The sequence below is a fragment of the Sprattus sprattus genome, assembly GCF_963457725.1.
Source record: "Sprattus sprattus genome assembly, chromosome: 16".
In the NCBI taxonomy this organism is placed as follows: domain Eukaryota; kingdom Metazoa; phylum Chordata; class Actinopteri; order Clupeiformes; family Clupeidae; genus Sprattus; species Sprattus sprattus.
In genome coordinates, this window is record NC_137914.1 from 21,257,863 (window position 1) to 21,280,160 (window position 22,298).

A 22,298-nucleotide genomic window follows, 5' to 3' on the forward strand; every position below is an offset into this window, starting at 1 on the left:
ATGTATGAAATCAGCATGTGCCTTTTCTCCCACTGGTTTTCAATGTCCCCGGCATACATAAGCATGAGGTGTCCTACCTGTTTGGCCATGGGCTCTGGCATGAAAGCGTCATCATGTATAACTCTGTGTCCTTGTGTGGGTGTTTCTCCTGCAGCAGCTGAACTCTGACCAGCGGCAGCTTATTTTGTGCGAGACGCTCATAGAAACCGTCTACGGCGAGAAGGGCCAGGTGCTCAAATCGAAGGAGCGCAAGGTCTTCCTCCTGAACGACTCCCTTGTGTGCGCAAACCTCAACCTCAAGTGAGTGAATGCTTTGAATGGACATGTTAATGGATTCATTATTTTTCTCTTTTCTGCACATTCTGAATAAATTTACTGATACTATACGTGCATTCACTGGAGGAGCACTACTATGGAACCTTGGAAGTGAAGTAGTATTTGCCAAAGGCACACATACTGTCACAGAGGGCTCTATTCCCTCTGTTTGAGCTGGTTTACTTTTGACAGATGGCTTGCACTTGTGACAAAACCCTAACAATGATTCATAATGAAGGCCCCACTCTTCCTCTCTGTCCTTCACCTAAGCAGTAACTCTGAGAGCGGCATTGATAACATCATTCACGAAAGATGGTAACTTTTGCAAGTTTTTTGGGGTACTTTGCTGTGCCTCCTAATGCTGCCTCGGTCATTTGATTCTCAGGGCATGTTGATTAGGCCGATCAGTTTGCATTTCACAGGGAATTTAGACGGGTGAAGGTCCTAGCACTCAGAAAAGCCTCACCAAACTAATCACAATGCTGATCATGCATAATGCACGAATACATGAATAGGGATGACCTTAAATCGCAGAGGGGTGCATTTCATGCCCTGCAAATTCAATTGATCATAAGCTTGCTAATTGCATTAGTTATTCCTTAAATTCTTTCATGACAATTCAAAGAGCCTTAGATCCTTTTTTTGTTTTACAACTGATCTTGGTTGAGACGGTGTGCAAGCCACCAGAAAAGTCCCTTAAGGAGTGTCTGGCTGTCTGTCTCCTGTCAGGGGTCCTCCGGATATCAGCAGTCTGGTTCCAGTGGGACCAAAGTACACAGTGAAGTGGACCGCCCCATTGCTGCAAGTGCAGGCAGTGGAGGTCGGGCAAGAAGGCTCGCCAAGCAAGGAGAACCTCTACCAGCCCAGCAACAACAAACGCCACAGCACTAGCACTCCAGGTAAACCACAAAGCAACTCCAGATTAGCCACAGTACTAGCACTGCACGTTAGCCATATTACTAGTTCTCCAAAATTAGCCATAGTACTAGCACTGCAGGTTAGTAATATTACTAGTTCTCCAGATTAGCCACAGTACTAGCACTGAGATGAGAATGTATGGCGTGGTGTAGAGAACCAAGCAATTGAGATCTGTTTGAGCGATGTTGTTAAACATAAAACAAGAATCCAAATTTGATAAGAAATAGTTAGGTCAGCGCTTTTAATGTTTTTTTTTGGATATGTTGTATGTGTTCATTTAGAAATGGATGGCAACCATCACCACCACCAAATTGTATAGATTTAATTCCTGTAATTATCTGTGCTCTTGTCGTGTCTTATTCGGTGAAATTACATAACATTACTATGGGCTTGACCCCAAAATAAGGCTTTTGGGGGCCCTGACAGCAAATTACCCTGAGCTGAGGTTGCTTAACATCAATTTTTTATGGCCCAATCTATGGGCTAATACAAAATAATGCTGATAAAAAGGCAGCGAAAAACATCCTGAGTGCTGGGCCTGTTTATTGGCCTGTCTATCGAACTCCAGGTAAGCCACAGCACTAGAACTCCAGGTTAGCCACAGCACTAGAACTCCAGGTTAGCCACAGCACTAGAACTCCAGGTTAGCCACAGCACTAGAACTCCAGGTTAGCCACAGCACTAGAACTCAACGCTAGCCGGAGCACTAGAACCAGGGGCGGAGTGGCCATCGGGAGCACCGGGATTTTTCCCGGTCGGCCGGTAAGCCAATAATCTCTCGAGAACCAGCCTGCAGGCCGGCCTTCGCAGCCGTCGCATCAAATTCATGAGCGGCCCATTTGAATATACGTGAAATCCTGGTCCCGGGAAAATCTCTAAATTCTCCGAGAGCTAGAAGATGGAGCAGTCCAACCACTATTTATAGCACTATTTGTCTCTGTACATCACACCTATGGTGTGTGTCAAACTCACTCCCATCAATCCAACCTTTTGATTTTTGTTTAGCCTCATATATTGATGTAATTCTTTTTATTCAGACGCTCCATTACTTTCATGACCACAAATATAAATTGGCCAGCGATTTAATTCGTTTTTTTTTTTGTTGAATGTAGAATAGTCGATGCAAAGCATCATGGGAAATGCGTATCGTTCTGCCTTTATCAAGTGAACCTAGGGAGATAAATTAGCGGCTATCAGGGAGAGATAGCAGGTGAAGCGGGCCTGATGGAGGGACATAAGAGAAAGGAGAAAGGAGGGGGCAAAAAGGCCAGACTGAAAAAGAGGCGGATGCTGGAGGAAAGTGCATCAAAATGTACAAGAATTACGGATTTATTCAACCAGCCGTCAACTAGGTGCGAGTGAGTTGACATGACACATTGTTGCGAATTAGCATAACATTTGAGCCAATACGGGACGCAATTTGTTCCGTATTTCCATAAGTATATACAAATACACTGTCACTGTCATGTCTGTCACCCACACATCAACTATAAATCTAACAATAATGATCAAAAGCCGCCCGTTTGTTTCTGTAGTTGATATATGGGAGGTGGAGGGGATGCGGGTTGGGCCAGTTGTGGGCACGTTGTGGGCAGGTTATGGGCCGGTGGTGGGCCGGTGCAGTCAGAATTGTCCCGGTGGATTTTTGTGTCCCACTCCGCCCCTGCCCCCCAGTGTTTTACACAACATTGCCATGAATCATGGATGTGTCAATGACATAAATGAGGATAGATTAGAGGACTTTAGAAGACGTGAGGTTGAACTGCATGTGCCGATAGGTGCAATATTATTACCATGCATACATAAACTAGTGATTCAGTGAGGGTGAACCCAAAACATCGGAAAGTATGTTTTTGTGACTTTTATTTCAAATATGTTGCCACCAAAAAACGAATGCTAGTGACTGAAAAAATACAAACGAGAAATGAAAAGTAGAACCATTTCTCCAAACAAGCATGGGAAAATATTGCCGTGATTGTTTCTGGTAACACACGTTCTGGTGGCCTCACGTCTTCCTCCCGCTTTGCAATATGCGCTCCTCGCTCTTAAAGGGAATGTGAGATGACGCTCTGATTGGTTTATTGTATATTACGCCCAAACCACACCTATGGCTGAGTAACCTCCTTTGGACCAACCCTTTTGACACTTGCGCTGGACGCAAGTGTGTTTTTTCCGCCGTTAAAATAGCAACTGCGCCATAGAGCCGCCCACACAGCTTATGCGTTTGGCGCCGTCCTACGCGTTTCTGATCGGCAAGATAGGGCCCATAATGTTGGACAAACCTGGGAATTAAAAAAAAATATATTTTTACAAAACACCTGGTCACATTACTAAGACAGATATGTACACATACAACAGCTACAGCTATCAAGAAACATGACCTGTTTTAGCAACAGTGCTATGTTATTTCTGTAAATGCTGCAAATGCAGCTGTTGAAAAGCTAAGGAGGCCTCTGGACACTTGTTATAATAAGCAGAGTAATCACAAACTGATGGACAATATAGTTTTACCCTAGGGCTCAGCCAGTTATGGAGCAAGGAATGGCGTAAAATACATCAGTTGATAAGATACAGCAAACTAACTGCACAGCTGAGTATATTCGGTCCCTTTTCCTTTTAATTAAAGCCACCAGTACAGAGTACAGAGTCAAATTAATCAATTATCAACAGTATGATTTTCTGATGGAACCAGTTGTACTTGCAGCTGAATATTCAATAACTGAACTGCACCACCTAATGCTCTGACTAAACATGTCTATTACATCAACAGTGAATCAAAGATCAATCTGACTGACAAAGATATGCCAGGCCTGTGTAACAAAATGTTAACAGACACATTAGAGGACTATGGATTTAGTTGCAAAACAAAATTGAAATGATTTAACGAATTTAACGAATTTAACTCAAAAAGATGTCAAGCTCAGTTGTCAGTTAAGCCACAGAAACCAATACGATACCAACACAGGATGCACATGTTAACCCTTTTAACAGCTATGTCTGATGAATCCTAAAAAAACTGTCACTGTAAAAGAAAAATAACCCTGATAGGTCTACTAATGTCAGATGCCATAAAAAACAATGTCACATGGTTTGTCACAGCATCGAATGTCAAAGCCGGGCTATTGCTGATAATGGTTATGTGCTATAACACACATACACACACACACACGGACACACACTCACACACACGCATGCACACACAAAATGCATGTTCTATAATCACACAGCAAGAAAGCTCTCCTGTCCCAGACACCAAAAAATCTAAATACAGCCCAACTGAAAGTGTAGTAGCCCCACCAAATACCCTCCTCAACATACACAAGCACACACACAGACACGCACAAGCACGCACACAGACAAACACACGCATGCATGCACGCACACGCACACACACTAAATGCCCTCCCCCAACAGCCATCTGGCTTTTTATCTGCACCTGCTACCTATGTTGATAAAACAAAGGAGCAGGTGTTTAGGTGTGTAAAGGCTAGACTTGCCGTCTTTCTCTTACTTTAAACCAACAGTGGGATATGTGCCACAGCAGATATTCTACTCAAGATTAAGTTCTCAAGTTATTTATTCTTTGGGCGAACTAGTGCGAAAAGTCATTAAAAGAAGCGTTGGGTCATGGGAAAAGGGCAGACACGATTAGCACAACCTTGGGAATATAAAGGAGTGCAGCCCTGCTTATCCTGTGGCTCAATCCATGCTTAAAAGCATTATGAAAAAAAAATGTGTTTACATACAAAATATAAGGGGTGTCACATCTGGGGTTGTGTGTCAAACCTGTGGAGGTTAACTCAGAGTAAGTTAGTTGTACAATTCAACATGATGTGTCACTTGCACTTGCATTTACTTCTACTTCTAACAAGTATGCAGGTCCTAGTAAATAAAGGTTAGGCCAGTATTTTGAAATTTGTCTTGTTCATTTACAGGGTAAAGTTGTACACTTCTACCAAAAGTTAAACAGTTGCTCAACAGTTGATAATGTCTTGTTTTTCAGGATAACCACAAGAGCTTGAAATTCTCTCTAAGATAGCCTCAGAATGTACCATTTAAGTCCACATCCTAAAAATAACGTGGGGTGACAGGTTGGTCCCTCACAGGTACCCTGTAGACCTGGGTTCAAGGTCGAGTGGGGTGACTGCTCTCTCCCTTTGCTACAGCGAGGCAAGGCCTTCAAGAACTGATACATTGAAATGTGACAAGAACAGAAACATAAAATAGCCCGTCAAGAAAGCTGTAGATGAACGGTATGGATCAGAAAGTAAAGATATCTACAGTATATAAAGTATGCATGTTTGCATATGCAAAGGCTATTTATTTATAAAAAGGCAAATACAGACTGTGAGTGACCGCCACGGCCAGCCCACTAGTCGGGATGTGAACTTGGAGAAGGAGGTACAAAATAATTGCCAGAGCAGTGGTTTACGTTTTAAATGCAACATTATTTATTTGTTTTCAAGGTTGTGGATTTAACAATTGCAATACAAAAATTACAAAACAAAATACTTCAATCAAAAACCAAGAGTAAATCTCAAGATGTAGCGTAACAGTGTTACCTCAAGAAACAACTCATCGCAGCAGGAAATCTGTCCTTTTCCCTCAACCGCCAAAAAGAACTGAGCTAGCCTCTTTAAAAGACCTAGCCATTACCATTCATTGGCTGACCACAAATATGGGGAAGCATAGCACATTGTGCATACTATTAACAAAACATTTAATAACATATGTCCATATAATCAGACAAACACCAATTTAACCCAACAGCAAAAAACCCACAATGTATAGTTATTAAAAATGTGAACAAAGCAAACACCCGGACTGGCCATCGGGCATACCGGGCGTTTGCCCGCTGGGCCGGGGTGCAATATGGGCCGATGGTCCCGAATTTTAATTTTTAATTTTTTTCCCCATATAATGGTCTGACCGGCTGGCCCACGAAATTAGTTCATCAGCGGCCCTACTGACACTGGGCTGGCCCAATCACATCCCCTGGGCTGACCCAACACAAACCCCTTTCGATTTGGACCTGCCTACATAATGCATTAGGACGGTAAACAGCGTGGCCCATGGCCTTGACATGCTTGACACGCGCACGCTAGTCTGCGGCCCATTGGCCGTCTTCTTGAGTGACTAGGGTCTCGTCCAATCATATCAGCATTCAGCAAACACCTTCTACCTTTAGCTAAACTTTGCCATCAGCTCCCGTGGATGACAGTGCTGGTGGCTACAGCCAGGGAGATACGATACAACGACCTAAGGTAAGCTTACTGATCATGAATTAAAACGTCTCTAAAATATGTTTGACTTAGAACCTATGTTCTATGGCCAAGTTCGTTTGCATAGCTAAATACAAGACAAGTCTGTAGCTGTTGCTAGCCCTCAGCCTACTGTAGCCTACTCTGAAACAGCCAGCCGTTAGCCTACACTCTATGTTGTGTGTTTGAGTGGTGCGCGGTGCCATGTCAATTGTTCCGAAAGCCCAGTATTCCCAAACCCTGGTATTCCGAAAATATGCCAATTTGTCCAGATACCGAATTATGATAGCCCGTTATACGCTCCAGTTTTCCCGTCCCCCCCGAAGTTCAGGGGCGTAGTTCAAACGTTAATGCCACCTCATCAAACGCGTTTCCTACAGGAGGAAATAGACTCCCTTCTAGAAAAGGGAGCAATACAGCCTGTCCTCTCGGAGACGAGAACAGGGGGTTCTTCAGTCGCTATTTTCATGGAAAATATCGACCGATCTTATACCTCCGTATTCTGAACAAAGCTTTAAAGTGTATCGTGTGTATTGCATTTAGATTAATTAAGACCACCACCTTAACACACAAACTCTTGTTGAACTCATACAGTAGTAGGTTCAGTGACGTGCGGTGAGACAGCTGTCTTCTGGAGCTTCTGCGAGCCCGTGAATCAATGTTTCGTTGGAATCATGATGTAACGTTGTTGTAGCGGGAATACAGCAATGCTATTTGTATTTTCTAATTGGCAGGTCATATGTATGATTCTAGACTTCGCTAAGCACTGAAGCGACTGAAACGGTGAATTTTGATCACATTCAGCGAAGTTAACAGGTAAAACGGGAGAAAAATACGGCGTCTTTAGGCCGTCCTGCCTAAAAGTAGGGCGTCCCGTTTCTTCTTATTTTTTAGTAGACTATAGGGCAGACGCCCTGCTAGCTATAAGCCTGGTTGGTGTAGACATTCGAGATTAAAAAGGTGTGTTATCGAATTTAGTGGGCCGGTCTGGTTCAAAATGCCCGGGCCGATTTTTTGTCCCAGTCCGCCCCTGACTAGAACTCAACGCTAGCCACAGTACTAGAACTCCAGGTTAGCATAGTCGGGGGGAAATGGAAATAGGGACAGTTTATTGGGACATGGAATTGTTCAACTGAACATGGAATTTTGTATCTCTCACATTTCTATGAGTCTGTATTTCTATGGCCAATCTTGACCTGTTACCTGATTGGAATCATGTGACTGTTCTGATAACAGCAGGTATGGTGTCCGACTGCTTAAGAATGGTTAGAAATTGTAGGCACTGAATGTAAGATGGGACTGGTAGGCTGTGTTGAAGAGACAAAAGTAATCGCTCAATATAAATTGTGTGTCTGTGTTGGAACGTTGGTTTGGATCCCTGCAAGTCTGGTGTAAATAATTTACCTTTCAAGATATTCCAAAAAAATCTGAAGGCAGAGATGAAAGGATGCATTTTATGAGGTAAAAATAATCCATCATATTCAGAGGACTTCAAGGGAACTAACACACACAATTTGCTTTGGTGACAAAGCATGAATGTTGTGAATGAGTTATATTAACTAACTGTAAATGGTGGCTGGCCTACTTTCAAATGACCTGTAAGAGGTTGTGCCTATCTTTTCGGACTAAAGTAATCACAGGGCTGCTGCTCCCAGTGTCTATTCCTACTCATCATGTTTCCTGCTCTGTAGTCTCAAACATGCTGATATTATGTTGTTCTCTAGGGAGTCTAAAAGCAATCAGTCATCTCATCAGTTCTTGCAGTGAGTGCTGCCGGTACAATTCTGGTTTCGGATTTGTGTGCTTTTGGAAGTTTTGAAAAACAGAATGTAATCCTGAGGGGGTTTTGACACATGTAGGAGGCAAAGCTCATTAATTTAAAAAAAACACATCACCTAAACATACATGAATGGATTCATGCACACCATACAAGACAAAGGGAAATATACTATTACAGAAAGGAGTAAATACTACAAATACAATTGATAAAGCAAGAAGAATGCCATTGATTTTGACCTCTACCCTAGTTTTCCCTGCTCTCTCTGTAGCTTGTCCTCTGCAGGCATCTCTGTGCCTAAACTCAAGTAATAAATAAAAATAAATAAAGTCATTAAAATGCTCCTGTTGGAGAGGGCAAGGCTTTTGGCCCGTGATGAAGAGGCGGTTGTGTTGCGTGTTACAGGGAAGGTGTTTCTCGGACCTCCTCGGCTTTACCAGGAGCTTCAGGAGCTCCAACACGACCTGTCTGTGGTGGAGGAGGTCACTCTGCTTGTGGGGACACTACAAGGAGAATACCAGGTGAGCAATGACTACATACAGTACATTACTCATTGCTTTCCCCATTTAGTACCAGCTCCCTTTCTAAATGGGAAGAGGACTGTCCCTGATTTGGGGAGGGGGGTCTTCCAGAACTGTAAAATCAGTTGCTAACTGGGCCATCGAGGTCCTCAGCAAAGTAGGTTTGAAGTTCTGTACACAGATGAACGTCACTCATGTGTGTTCTACGCCTTCCAACGGTATGGACACCACATACAGAATAGAGAACTTCGGCAATACATGTCCCAGTGTGGGTGATCGTTAAGATGTAATGCAATAGTTAATTGTGAAGTGAAACCCAGCTCTTTCCTGTGCACAGAACCTGAACACCACCGTGGGACAAGACTGGTGTCTGGCTCTCCAGAGACTCATCCGCATCAAGGAGGAACAGATCCAGTGTGCCAACAAATGCCGCCTGCGACTGATGGTGCCAGGCAAACCAGACAAGTGAGTCATGCCCAAAACAAGCTGTTTTTGTCCCAGCCATCTGGAGATGCTCCCAATAGAATAGAACAGAAACGCCTTTATTGTCATTGTATTTGTGTACAACTAAATTTGGAGTGCTGCTCCTGTTAGTGCGACGAGGGACAACATATAACACAACATTAGTACAAGTAGCTAGAAAAAGTACAAATATCTAAACAAAAATACCTCCCTGAGGGCCTTTACAATAAATGCAATAACATTTAGTTTATACACATGTGTAAGGTGACTGATAGGGCATAAGAGACTTGAATTGACTTGAATAAAGTGATTGGTGCAGTAATATTGCACAATGAAATTCCTCGTTTAGTGCATGTTTGTGTTCAGTGTTCTGATGGAGTCGGGAAAAAACTGTCCTATAGACGCGTGGTCCTTGCTCTGGAGGACCTGTCCCGTCTGCCCGAGGGCAGGATAGTTAACAGGTGATGTTATTGGCCTTGCCGAGGTAGCGAGAGCCGGAAATGATTTCCAGGGAGGGCATTGAGCAGCCAGTGATTTTTTTTAGGCTGTGTTGATGACTCTTTGGAGGGCTTGCTTGTCTGCCGCAGTGCAACCGGAGACCCATGCCGAGATGCAGTTGGTCAGTACACTTTTAATGGTGGCCTTCCACTATCGAAAGTGTACAGACCAACTGCATCTCGGCATGGTACTCCGGTTCACACCTGGTTGTTTCCTGATTACTCTCAGTCTCGTGCCCAGTCCACGAAGCAGGAGGTGAAAGACCTACTGAGAGTAAAATAAATGCTGTTTGTGTGAATCCAAACCATGGTTGGAACTTCACCATGGATTTAGAAGAGCTCCATGGGCCAGAATCATGTTGAGCTGTGGGTGGCGGTTACGTGTTCATCCCTTTGAATGGATGAGCAAAAATTGTAAAAGAGGGGGTGGTGTCTGGATTTACTCACGCTGTGGCTAACAGAACAGCCTGTAGGCTATGCTTGGACTCTTTGGCATTGTTGTGGCTGTTGGATGAGCTGGTCTCAGGTCAGCTGAAACATGGGATTCCTGTTCAATCTTTGAGCCTGATGTTGTCCTGTTACAGACTATGTCCATGGATCATATCGTGGCATGGTGTTCCTTTTCAGCTGTGATTGAATTCTTCAGTGTGGAGAATGGAATGCTTAGTGACCTGTAGAATATAAACAGCGGGTCAGATGAGTCCACTGGGCGAGACATTGTAGAATTATATATAAATATATATATATGTGTCGTACAGCTACAACAATAGTCCAGTTGGATTTATCTTACAGCTACAAAAAGGCTGACATTGGATTTGTGTGTCTCTCTTTCTCTGCCTGTGTGTGTGTTTGTGTGTTTGTGTGTTTGTGTGTGTGTGTGTTTGTGTGTGTGTGTGTGTGTGTGTGTGTGTGTGTGTGTGTGTGTGTGTGTGTGTGTGTGTGTGTGTGTGTGTGTGTGTCTAGGTCTGGGCGTCCAGTCAGTTTCATGGTGGTGTTCAACACTCCCAATTCACTCAGCAAAATCTCTTGGGTCAACCGCCTGCACCTGGCCAAGATTGCACTAAGTACGTAGATGGAGCCACATATACGTTGATAGTTACTCATTTAAACATTTCCATGATAGGAGCTAGTAGATTTGTTTTGCAGTTACAGCTAGCAGTTGCGGATTTCTTTGTTTGTTTGTTTTTATTGAAAAGATAATTATTTGATCAATGGAAATGTTCTGTGCAAAGAATCATCCCTTGATAACGGAAAGTGGAAAAAGTCTGAAAATCTTTAAATTTCTTTTGTGGTGTCAGTTTAGGACTTCGCTTTGTGCCTCTCCATCTTTTCACAATCCTGTTTTTTTGTCTGAGGTATGTGACCGAATCTGACTCACTGCATCTCTGTTTGTGTAGGGGAGGAGAACATGCCCGGGTGGGTGTTTGCAGATGACGATAATAAAACCAAGCCTCCATTCTGGTGCCCGCTGCTCGCCTGTCGAATGCCAGCATTCACCATAAAGTCTAAAGACTTGAAGGTCAGAAATGACAACATTCTTTTCATGGTTTTGAAATAAGGAAGAGACATTATACTAAAAGCTGAGGAAGGAGAATGACCTGGCATTTTAGAGTTTCATTCCAATTTCAGATCTAATTGTAAAAACAGAACATAAAGCCAAATTCTCACTTTGAAATGATGCAGTGTCCACAACAACCTTTCACTTTCAAGTATCCACAGATTATGAAAGATACATATTGTCAATGGATATATACTAGAATTAAACTTTACACTCATAAAAGAATGATACCTCAGGCCATTTCATTAACTGTTATAAAGCAAGTGTATTAACTCCAAGCAGGTTGGAATCCAGGAAAGTTCTTTTTCTACTGCATTTTATGAAATTACTTTTCCTCCTCCTAATTGTGTCCTTTCAACCAATATCCTGCCCAATATCTTTACCGGCTGGCTTGCAGGCTAAACTAAACTATATGAAAGCCAATATATATCATCAGCAGGGTAGATTAAATGGAAGGTGGTGGAATGGGAGCTACTTAGGGATGAAAATGAGCTTTAAAGCCCTTGAGAGGACCTGAGTGTGGAGGGCACCTCGGACTTGGTTTGGACTTCAGGGAGGAGACGCGTGAGTAGAGACGCTTGGAGGTGCGCTGAGCGCTCAAGCAGGGAATAATGGCCCCTGCATCGCTCTAACCCTTCTTAAGGCCATGGGGATTTTCACCATGAGATGTATTTGATCAGTACTGATTTGGGGACCTTAACCCTCTGAGTGGAGCTCACCACACTAATCCCCCCTCCACACACAAACACATACACACACACACACACACACACACACACACACACACACACACACACACACACACACACACACACACACACACACACACACACAGACGTATACACACCTTCCCCATCTGACCCCAACACCCATCCCAATCTACTAAAGATTTCCGATTCTTCAAAAGAACCACATTTTCTGTTGATGAAAGATAAGAAAGGAATCAAACTGCAACTGGTGAGAGAGAGTGAGTGAGAGACTCAGACAGACAGAGAGAGAGAGAACGAGAGAAAGAGAGAAAGAACAGGCAGATGTTTATCTAGGGTATCCTGCAAAAAAAATCCCCCAAGGGACAAAATCTGTCTGACACCGAGGCCCTTTCCACTTGTTTAATTTAGTCTTTCATCTCCACACACTGCATAATGATGAAATGCTGCACATTAACAAGTTCAGTAGACACACACAAAAAATGTAGCTGTAAGACGATATGACGACAACTGTAAATCATAGTCAAGTAATGTAGCCGATCAGACATCACAATTATTCAGAACTCAATGTGTCCCCGGCTACATTTTGAAAAGAAAATGGCTCGCCTGACAAAAGATAAGGAATTGAGTATTTCCAAAGCGCTGAGTTATGTACATATTAAAAAGCTTCCTTATGTCTGCGAGGCGCCAGGGGGAAATTGGGCCGGCTGCAGAATAACAGGCATGGTTTTAATGGATATTCCACTTTAAAAAGACTAACATCTCCCCCAAAATATCCTCTGTGGGTTCTGCATTTCTGTATTTAATGCAGATTGCACAACGCCCCCCCGCAATCCTGGTCTACGTTTCTCTAAAACAGATTTATTCACCTTCAAAAAGGACATCCCTGTTGTCCCTGTATTTACCAGTAATTACACAACATGTTGCATAATGTTCTATTGTCTCTGGCAATTAGTCTGTGTAGCATGGTTTTAAGCGCCAGACCGATAGAATTAAATTAGAATATCAACCAACACTCTAATAGGGTGTTTTTCTCGGTAACCAGCTTTGTTCGTTAACAAGAAGAGCGGCAGAATCGGCTTCTCAGGCAAAGCAAGGGCAATGGATGCATAATGGCATAATGTTGCAACTCGCATAATGCTAAGAAGGGGAAGATCAGATGGAGATAATTGTGAGCTATGAATGCTAACCACATTAAAATCATTATTGGAGCCACTGATGATGTCCTCCCAACTCTGCACAGCCCTGGTCAGTGGAAGACGGAAATTGAATTTGCAAGCTGTGTATGGGCTCATTTTAACGTATTCTGTCTGGTTGTAAAACTAGCTTGACCTAGGGCTGATACATGTGGAGACATAATCAGGTTTTTAAATAATTGCTTTCAGTGTTTGTTTCAGAATTAATGAGTTTTCATTGTAATTGCCGATTAATGACAGTGATCAGGGAGATTTTCTTTTGTGTGAGAGGGGCAGATAAGTTGACACTAGGTGCCTACAAACAGTCCTGACAAATGGAGCAAAGCACGCAACTGGAGATAGCTGGCTGAGGCCAGAAGGCAACTTCAAGTTCCATAATGTATTGTTGCGACTTCTATGAGAGTTAACGATTCCCTTTAAAGATGCGATGGAGGAAACCTTTGAAAGGAAGTAGCTAGAGGGTGCAGAACTGGTAGTGGAAACGAGGGAACGAATGGAATGGGTTGGCAAACACACATAAGACCAGAGGAAATAGGTGATTTGTAGCTAAATCGATCATTTCTGTTGGATTTAGATTTTTGAGGACGGCCACTCAAAAGAGCTTTAAAGGAATTGTCTTAGGCTGCTAAAAAGGCGAGCCAGCGGTTCTGGCTGACTACTTGGGGAAATGTGAATTAACATTGTCGCAAGTTGTTCTGGAAGATGGCGTGCCGACATATTTGTATACTTTGATCTTCTGGATTTTGGTATACCGGGGGATGGATAGAGCAGAAAAGTCCATACTCTCTCACATCATTGTTGTGGGGTGTCTCAGCGGTGCTTAATATATAAATCTTGAGGTGTATCTGTTGTTGTGTCTGGTATTGACATGTGTCCTAATCCATCACAAGTATGGAGGGGGGTGGGTATGGGATGCCAGACACAACTGTTGAGCCTGCTGTAGGAGTCGTGGGCCGAAATCAACAAAACACTGACGAAGGGAGGTGCATTCTTGACAACCAGTGAAATACTCACAAAGTCATCTTTGTTATTGTTGTTGTTAAGCATGGTTTAGTATTGGGATGATGGTTGTAGTGCTCCCTGTTGTGTTAAAATACTTAGGCTAGGATGTAGGGTATTAGTACTTGCATGTCCCCAACCAAAAGCACAAGGTATGTAACGACTTTTCCTGTGTATAACTCAAATCTGAGGTCCATGGACTTATTCCACCCTTTTCTGAAATGGTAAGAGCTAGGGCAGGTTTCAGGCGGCTCCTCGATGAGCTGTCAGGGTAACTAGGCTGACATTTGGGCTCTCGCATCATGTGTCATGAAAAAGCTTTCAAGACGTTCGCTGCTTGACCATGAAAAATGCCCTTCTGAAAAAGTCAACCTGCCATCATTTTGTCTTCCTCTGAGAGGCTTTGTAACAGCAGTCAGAATGTATTTCTGATGCCCCCCTCTCTGTGTCAGTGGGAAACAAACTTCCTCTTATATGAAAGACCAAAGAGCCAAAGAGCGTTTCGTGCACTTGCGTTTCTACTTCTACGCATGTCTACAGTATAAAAAGTAATGCTGTTCCGATTCCATGTCAATAGCATACTTTCTGAAGAACGGATGTAGAGTAAGTGAGTGAAACCAAGGTGCTCATTAAAGTAGTCAGTTGTAATCCAGTGGTAAAACTGGACTTAATCCCATGGTTTTTGCCTTACACACCACACTATGACTTTAGAATATTTTGAATGTGTTTACTTACATTATAAAAATGAGAGTCTAATATCATAACTAACTGAACACTTTATGCAAATCACATGTCTTCAATGCTGCCTTTCACGGCACACAAACTTTTTTGCGCCTGAAGTTACACGTCAAAGTTCCACAAGTTTGCCCTATTTCACAAGATGCCTTCTACCCTACTACCTTTCATTGCATGTAAACTTGTCTGACCCGTGTTGTGACCTCATGGTGAACGAGCGTGGCTTAATTCATCATTCATGTCTCTTTCTATGTGCTCAGCTGGAGACCGCTCTTCACAACCCAGTCCAGTGTGCTCTACTCGGCTTCTCAGCCGCCAGTACGTCGCTGCCTCAGGGCTACCTGTGGGTAAGTGTCTTCCCATTCGACCTCAAACTCACACACCTCTGTTTTATGTTGAGCTCTGCTGCATATACATCTCTGTGCTTGTGTGGTTGTTGTGTGTTATGTTCAGTACCCAGTTTGAACCCAGCGAGGAGGGGGGCGAGGAGTTGACTGACCCAAGTTTACTTTAAAAGCACGCAACTTTAAATTGTTCAATGAGCTGTGATCTCTCTAGACCGATTAACCGACTGATTCCTCACTGAGGAATATGTATATGTATAACTTACCTGTTAAAGTTCTCAGAGCAGTAGAACGTCAGTTTGACCTGCAATATATTTTATTTAGCTAGTTCCCCAGACCAACGGCTTTAAGATTTTTTCCTCATCTAAAAGAGCATAAAAGCTTCGACTATTTTAAAGTATGAGGTGAAAATTAGATTTTACCAGATCTAAGATTTACTTTTTTTGTAGAATATTTAGCGATTTGGGAATAGGGAGTGAAAGCCATGGCTTCTTTAAAGCCAAGTCTTCAGACATACTGTATATATCACGAACTGAACATCAAAAAGACTCGGTCATGAATAGTTTATGCTTGTAGCTATATTTTTGCACCCTCTTGTTGGCAGGCCCCCTCACTCCTTGAACTCTCCCAGGGTGTTTTTAGTGAGAAGAACCCCTCAGACTTCCGCCTCCACCCCCACCCCTCTCTCATGCCTCCTCTCCTCTCTCGTTCCCTGCGTAGGTGGGCAGCAGGGAGGACGACTCCCGCGGGCAGGTGGATATCTTCTCCCTGAACAGAGCCACTCCGCGCTTGGTCAAGTCCTTCCCAGTGGGGGCGCCGGCGCTGTGCCTGGAGTATGTGACCAGGCCGGAGCGCCGCGACTCTGAGGAGGACGGAGGGGACGCGGAGGGCCCGGCTAAAATAGGCAACACCATCTGTGTAGGGTTGAGCGATGGGAGGTGAGTGTGAGCGCGGTGGGAGCTCCTGCGTGCGTGGAGCATGAATGACAATCGGCATAACAGGTCTACATAGAATATGGGATCTTCATAAATGCTTTGTTCATGTACAGCAGTTTATAAGGAACAGAAAAGGCATTAGATTTGCTTTGAAAGAGGAGCTGATCTGGTGTGACTGCAAGGTTAGCTCAAATCCAGACCTAACCCTGAGTCATTTGCTAACTAGGTCAGTACGTGTGCTCAGGAAGAAGTGCATCCATGATGTGATATGTGATATGTGTTTCTCAGAAATGGGTACCTTTCTTTTTCAGCATTCTAGTTTATGGTAGCGTGGACACCACCACCCAGTGCCTGCAGACCTTCCAGACCCCTGAAGGTATTCCAGTTCTGTGCCTGCAACATTCTGCCAACTTCCTGTTTGCTGGGCTGACGAATGGAGATGTGATGCTATATAACCGGAGGAGTGAAGGTAAGAATATTTTTAGATGTGTAAGTACTGAATTATTTTCTCTCAATGAGAAATTGCCTCTGTGCCATATTATAAATATCCTGTCGAAAAAAATGTGGTCTAATTTTTCTCAGTGTGATGTAATCAATACTATGTTCTATTCTACTGCCCAACTGTGATGTTTAAAAAGTCTACATTAATAATTCAGTTGCTACAGATTAAATCGCAAACAAGTGTCTGAAACATTGCATCAGGCATTCTTCTGTACACTGTGTCCTTCAGTTCGTTCGTGTCTGAGTTATGTAAGCGGCTGCATGGTTTGCTGGCTGTGTTTACAGATGGCCTTTGGGACCCGACCTCCAGCCGGCAGGTGACAGTTGGCTCGGCTGCCGTGAACACTCTGCTGGGAGTGGAGGCCTCCGTCTGGGCCTGCTGTGCCAACCAAATCACGGTGATCGAGGGCTCCACCCTTCACACGCAAGTACGTCGGTTCAGCCATGTTTCACCCTAGTGTGGAGAGAGTCAACACTGTATTAGCTAAATATGCTAACTGAGGCAAAGAAAAACAAACAAACTAACAAACAAAAAAACAAGGATGAGCCTATGAATTCTCACAGTGGGAGCTGCCAAATCAAATGAATTGGTAATTTAGGGGCAAAGACCGGCCACCAAACATCAAGGATACGTTTTATCTCAAACACTTTAGCTGCAGCTTATTTGCAGCAGCTGATTTCATGCACACACCGCTGTCATGGTCCCCAGAGAGTCCTCATGAGTGTGTGCGCAGGTTACACACACCTGCGATGGATAAAACTCTTCCTTGTTCTTAAACATCCGTTTATCCATTTATTTATTTCATTAGTTATTCGTTTTTTCGCAGCACAGTGTTGTTTATGATACTCTGCCCTTTCCTCACGCGTGCAGCAATATGACAGAAAAAGCTCGAGCGAGCACATAAAAGGTATCTTCCCCGTCGAAGCCAAACAGCATGTTAGCTTGGTACCCTTTGATCACTTCTGACAGCTGAGCCAACCTCTCCATTTTGCCGCGAGGCAAGCACCCCTCCCCCTCCACTTCCCCAAACTGCCTTCCACCCACCCCCCCCCCTCTTTCCTCTGCAATGCTTAATAGCAGAAATAAATTTGTCTTTCTTCATTATAAATCTCTGGAAATTGGAAGAGGAAGAGCGCTGTGGGGCCACTTGAGGACAGGCGGGTGTGCAGAGCTTGGAGATAAATTACGGTCATCTCAAAGTGTTTTGCACTCATTGTTGAATGCAGAGTGCTGTTTCAGGCTTACTTCTTTGGCTCTGTGTTTCATATTTGTTGGTGATTTCTCAAGCTACTGGGGACTGCTACTCCTCCCCTCACTGCGTTTTAATTTATGAGCGGAATGGTGATCTAAGGATGTTTACGCCTACGTTTGAAAAACACCTATTCCTTGTTTTTTGTTTTAGCCTGTAGGTACAGCTGACGCATTAAAAGTGATGATGCCAAAACATGCTGGATGTGCTTGAAGTAAAGGCCTTTAGCAGCCTTGAAAGTATGCCTTTTAACTTCATCCAGAGACACAAACATCCTTTCGAGTGGAAAGCCTCAGAATTATGTGGCAATGGCTGCGATGCTAGACTGATCTGGGCTCAGTATTTGGTAGCGTTGCGCCTGCCTTGCCTGGCTGTGTAATCACAGCCCTTTGTGAATGTAAAATGGGGCCAGTGCCTCACTATGGTCTGATCTGCTGGATTGTACACACAAGGTCTTTCACACGCATTCACTGACGTTCTACTCCTCTCTCTCACTCCTCCATCCTGCCCCCCCCCTTTTTGTCATCTCCGATCTTCTTCTCCTTTTCTCTCTTTCACTTTCCTCCTTTCCTTTCCACTGTTCTCCCCTCAACTCCTTTCCTCTCTTCCCCCATCGGATCTTTTATCTCTTCTTTTTTCCTGTGCTTTCCTCTTGTCTCCCCACTCCTCCTCTCCTCTCCCCCCTCTGTGTTTGTCCCCTCAGAGTTTTGAAGCTCACCCGGACCCTGCGGTGAGTGTGACACACATGGTGCGTGCTGGAGGCGGTGTGTGGATGGCCTTCTCCGAGGGCTCGTCTCTGCGCCTGTTCCACACGGAGACGCTGGAGCACCTCCAGGAAATCAACGTCTCAACGCGGCCAGCCTACCTGGATCCAGGCAAGTCTTGTTGTTTTCAGCCCATCTGGTTGGAACAGATGTAGCCTTCAATCTGAAACTAGAATCAGCTCCCGAAATATTCGGCTTATTCTGGTCTATGCCACTGTGGAGGAGGTGCCATCACATTCTGTAGTCCTTTAAAACTCCCAAGGATAAATGAAATCATCATGCTCATATTGAACAAACTGAAAGATATGTTTTCATTACTCACCAAATCTTCCTCTTGTGACCTTCGCATGAATGTCATCACACATATTTCCATATTTTTTCTCCCCAGTCAAGTTTGCGGTTCGTGTGCGGTTTGTCTTCACTTGGTTACGTTTGGGGTTGAGAGCAGAGTGGATATCTAAATGTTCCATTCTGAAGTTTAACCTGAGGGTTTGGGAGGTAGATCAAGGCCAGGTGATATAGAGGGATGTTGAAAGGGGCCGGGATGTGAGCTCATCCTCCAGGTGATGTAGGGGGATGTTGAAAGGGGCAGGGATGTGAGCTCATCCTCCAGGTGATGTAGGGGGATGTTGAAAGGGGCAGGGATGTGAGCTCATCCTCCAGGTGGTGTAGGGGGATGTTGAAAGGGGCAGGGATGTGAGCTCATCCTCGAGCTCTCTGGTGGAAATGTCTTTGTGCCGGGATGTGCATTTTTCTCTCTGCTGTAGTGGAAGAGGTCAGGTGTCCTGCTGTCTTAGATGTCTGATCTCATCTGCAGATAAACTCTAGACTCTAAGTAGAAGCTGCCTGCTAGCTTGTTGGCTCAATCTTTTTCCTTCACTTGCAGTCATTCTCAACCAATGCAATCCAACAAATTGACACTTTTTGAGGATTGAGGCAACGAGTTTTGATATTATGTTTAGATGAATTTGAATGATATATGATATAAACACACCTCCTGTCATTCCTGCTTTGCACTATGCAGTTCTGTGGTCTGGGTCACATTAAGCAGTCATGGTGGTGTGTGCAAGGTTTCTGGATGCCTTTCGCTTGTTACATTTAGACCAAAACTCTTTACTGTTGCCAAAAATCTTACTGATCCGTTTTCATTCAGCAGGTCAGAAGGCGATCTGTGTCACCAGCTTACTCATCTGTCAGGGGTTGCTGTGGGTCGGAACTGCCCAGGGCATCATCGTCACGTTCCCAGTTCCAAAATTGGAGGGCATTCCCAAAATAACTGGTGAGATGTAAAACTTGTACTAATAGAGTAGAACATCTACAGTGGGCTGTACAGAAGTGTAAAGAAAAGTGAAGAATTATCTGGAAGATGATGAAATGATTGTTTTATATTAAACAAGTAAACCACATATGATATCAAGTAAGGGGTCTTTGGTCACAGAGGGGACAGTACGATACTATCACGATATTTAAGGTTAAGATTGTCACGATAATCGAGAAACACACATTATCAAGAAACATAATACTCGTTAATCATGATATCTTTTTTTTTTTATTATCGCTTTTATCGAGATATCGAAATTATGGCATAGTTAAGGTCTCATGCCAGTTAACCTAGCTATCCTAGCTTTTTTTAAAGTTGGGTTTGTTATGAACTCATTACGTTATAATAGGAGATTTTTAACATGAACATAACTCGGCTTTCCTAACGCTGGGCGAAATGAATGGGATTAGGTTTTTAGAAAAACAATATCTTGTTCCAATCCACATCGTCAGTGGATTAGTTTCCATGACATATGCTTGGAGATACCCTTTATTGAGTCTTTATTTAGACTGACATCCTTCATATGTTATTAGGCTTCTTTTTGCAAATCACTATTGGCATGATTTTATATAGATTAAAAGAGAAGGCTGTTTGGCTTTCTGATCTTTTGAGGTCAAAACACCTTTGATGCCCACAGACTGACATCATTCATATGTTAGAAGATTTTCTTTTTTATGAATCTTTTCATTTTACGATATAGCAAGTATTCGATGCCATGATACATGATTTATTTCTCCCATATATAATGTTTTGTATACTGGGAGCCTCTGCAGCCATCTTGGTGCTGTACATATGTTCTTGACTTTGACTTCCTTTCCTATTGTGAGGAAGAGAAGAACAAGGTCATACATCATCTTGTGGACTTCAGAAGCAATGTTATCAGAGTAGACGAATACCAAAATAAAATGAAAATCATAATATTAAATAAATATCGAAACTTGTTGCTGCTGTATAATATTGTACCAAGACTACACTGTCAATTACGAGACTACACTATCGATCACAAGACTACACTGTCGATCACAATACTATACTGTCGATCACAATACTACACTGTATCGATTTCTTTCTCCCACTTCTGGTATTTACTAGTTTATTTTGGGTTCTTCCAGGTAAGGCCATGACCTCTCTGAATGCTCACAGTGGTCCTGTGGACTTCCTGGTGGCCACTTCAAGCATGTTATCCCCGGACTTGCTGAAACGGGACTCCGTTAGCGACAGGCTGGACTCGCCTACCACCGGTGATGCGGCGGCAGCAGCAAGGGAGGAGAAGAAGAGGAGCTCCTCACAGGAGTCCCTCCAGCAGGCTGGCGGCTCCCCTCAACCTGAGAGGAGGCCCAAGGGGGTGCTGCTTCAGTACCGCCTGCGCTCCACCTCCCAGCTCCCGGGCAAGCTGCTGTCGGCCGAGCCCGGGGGCCCCAGTGCCTCCCCTGCCCCCTTCCTCCAGGATTGGTCTGAGCACGGCCCCGAGGACGGCTCCATCTACGAGCTGAGCGACGACCCAGAGATCTGGGTGCGTGGACGCACCGTGCTGAGAGAGGGCTTTCAGAAAGAGCGGGTCGCCTCAGCTGCCGTGGTCTCCGGGGGCAGGGGCTTCCGTCGGCTCAACGGGGCCGGCTTGGCAGACTGTGGCTCCTCGGGGGCATCTCCACACGAGAGCACACTCATGGTCTGGCAGCTCCCGCTCACCGTCTGAGCTTCTGACTATTCCACTGAACATCTGGCTGACAGGAGAGTTTCGCCTGGAGCTAAGTGTAGGCATATCCTGTCCATGATATGTCAGAAGACTGTAACCGCCTTGTCAAGGCTGTACTGATTGTGTCTGAGGAATTATTATGTGTTTAATATCCAAAACCTCCTTCCTCAGGTTCAGTGAGTTTACATGTGGAGGATCGGTGGTAGAGATGTGTCATAACATAAGGCTAAAGGGATCATGAGGTGCAATTTTTAATGTAGCATGGATGATATTCATTTTGTCTTGGTGTAGTGTTTAATATTCCTACCGGGTTGAAGAGAGGTCTGTTCATCATTTCATGGTTAGGTCATAGAGTACGGAGGGTACTTCAGTGTGAAGGTGGGTGCTTCAGTGCTAACGCTACTCTGTCAGACCGTGTGTCCCACCGCTTGGGCAGTTCCTGTGTCACAGTTTGCAGGAAACACTGCGATGCTTGCCAGGTGATCAGCCATTATCCTTCAGTAAGCTGAGGTGGAAATGGTTCAACCGTATGAAGTAGTCT

At 44.0% G+C, this 22,298-nt stretch overlaps 1 protein-coding gene across 1 annotated transcript in view; it reads left to right on the forward strand.

Annotated features, from left to right (window-relative positions):
- arhgef10lb (Rho guanine nucleotide exchange factor (GEF) 10-like b) overlaps window positions 1-21,757 on the forward strand; it is a gene marked incomplete at its 3' end in the record, with an annotated part of 31,426 nt that extends 9,669 nt beyond the window's left edge. The window contains exons 10-22 of the mRNA XM_080853616.1: window positions 155-300; window positions 1,045-1,214; window positions 8,677-8,792; window positions 9,130-9,257; window positions 10,715-10,815; window positions 11,149-11,270; window positions 15,207-15,293; window positions 16,011-16,228; window positions 16,537-16,694; window positions 17,012-17,154; window positions 18,680-18,851; window positions 19,897-20,019; window positions 21,174-21,757. Of these exons, the coding sequence (XP_080709742.1) occupies window positions 155-300; window positions 1,045-1,214; window positions 8,677-8,792; window positions 9,130-9,257; window positions 10,715-10,815; window positions 11,149-11,270; window positions 15,207-15,293; window positions 16,011-16,228; window positions 16,537-16,694; window positions 17,012-17,154; window positions 18,680-18,851; window positions 19,897-20,019; window positions 21,174-21,757 (2,268 nt within the window). The remainder of the gene's footprint in view (window positions 1-154; window positions 301-1,044; window positions 1,215-8,676; window positions 8,793-9,129; window positions 9,258-10,714; window positions 10,816-11,148; window positions 11,271-15,206; window positions 15,294-16,010; window positions 16,229-16,536; window positions 16,695-17,011; window positions 17,155-18,679; window positions 18,852-19,896; window positions 20,020-21,173) is intronic.
- Window positions 21,758-22,298: the final 541 nt, after the last annotated feature.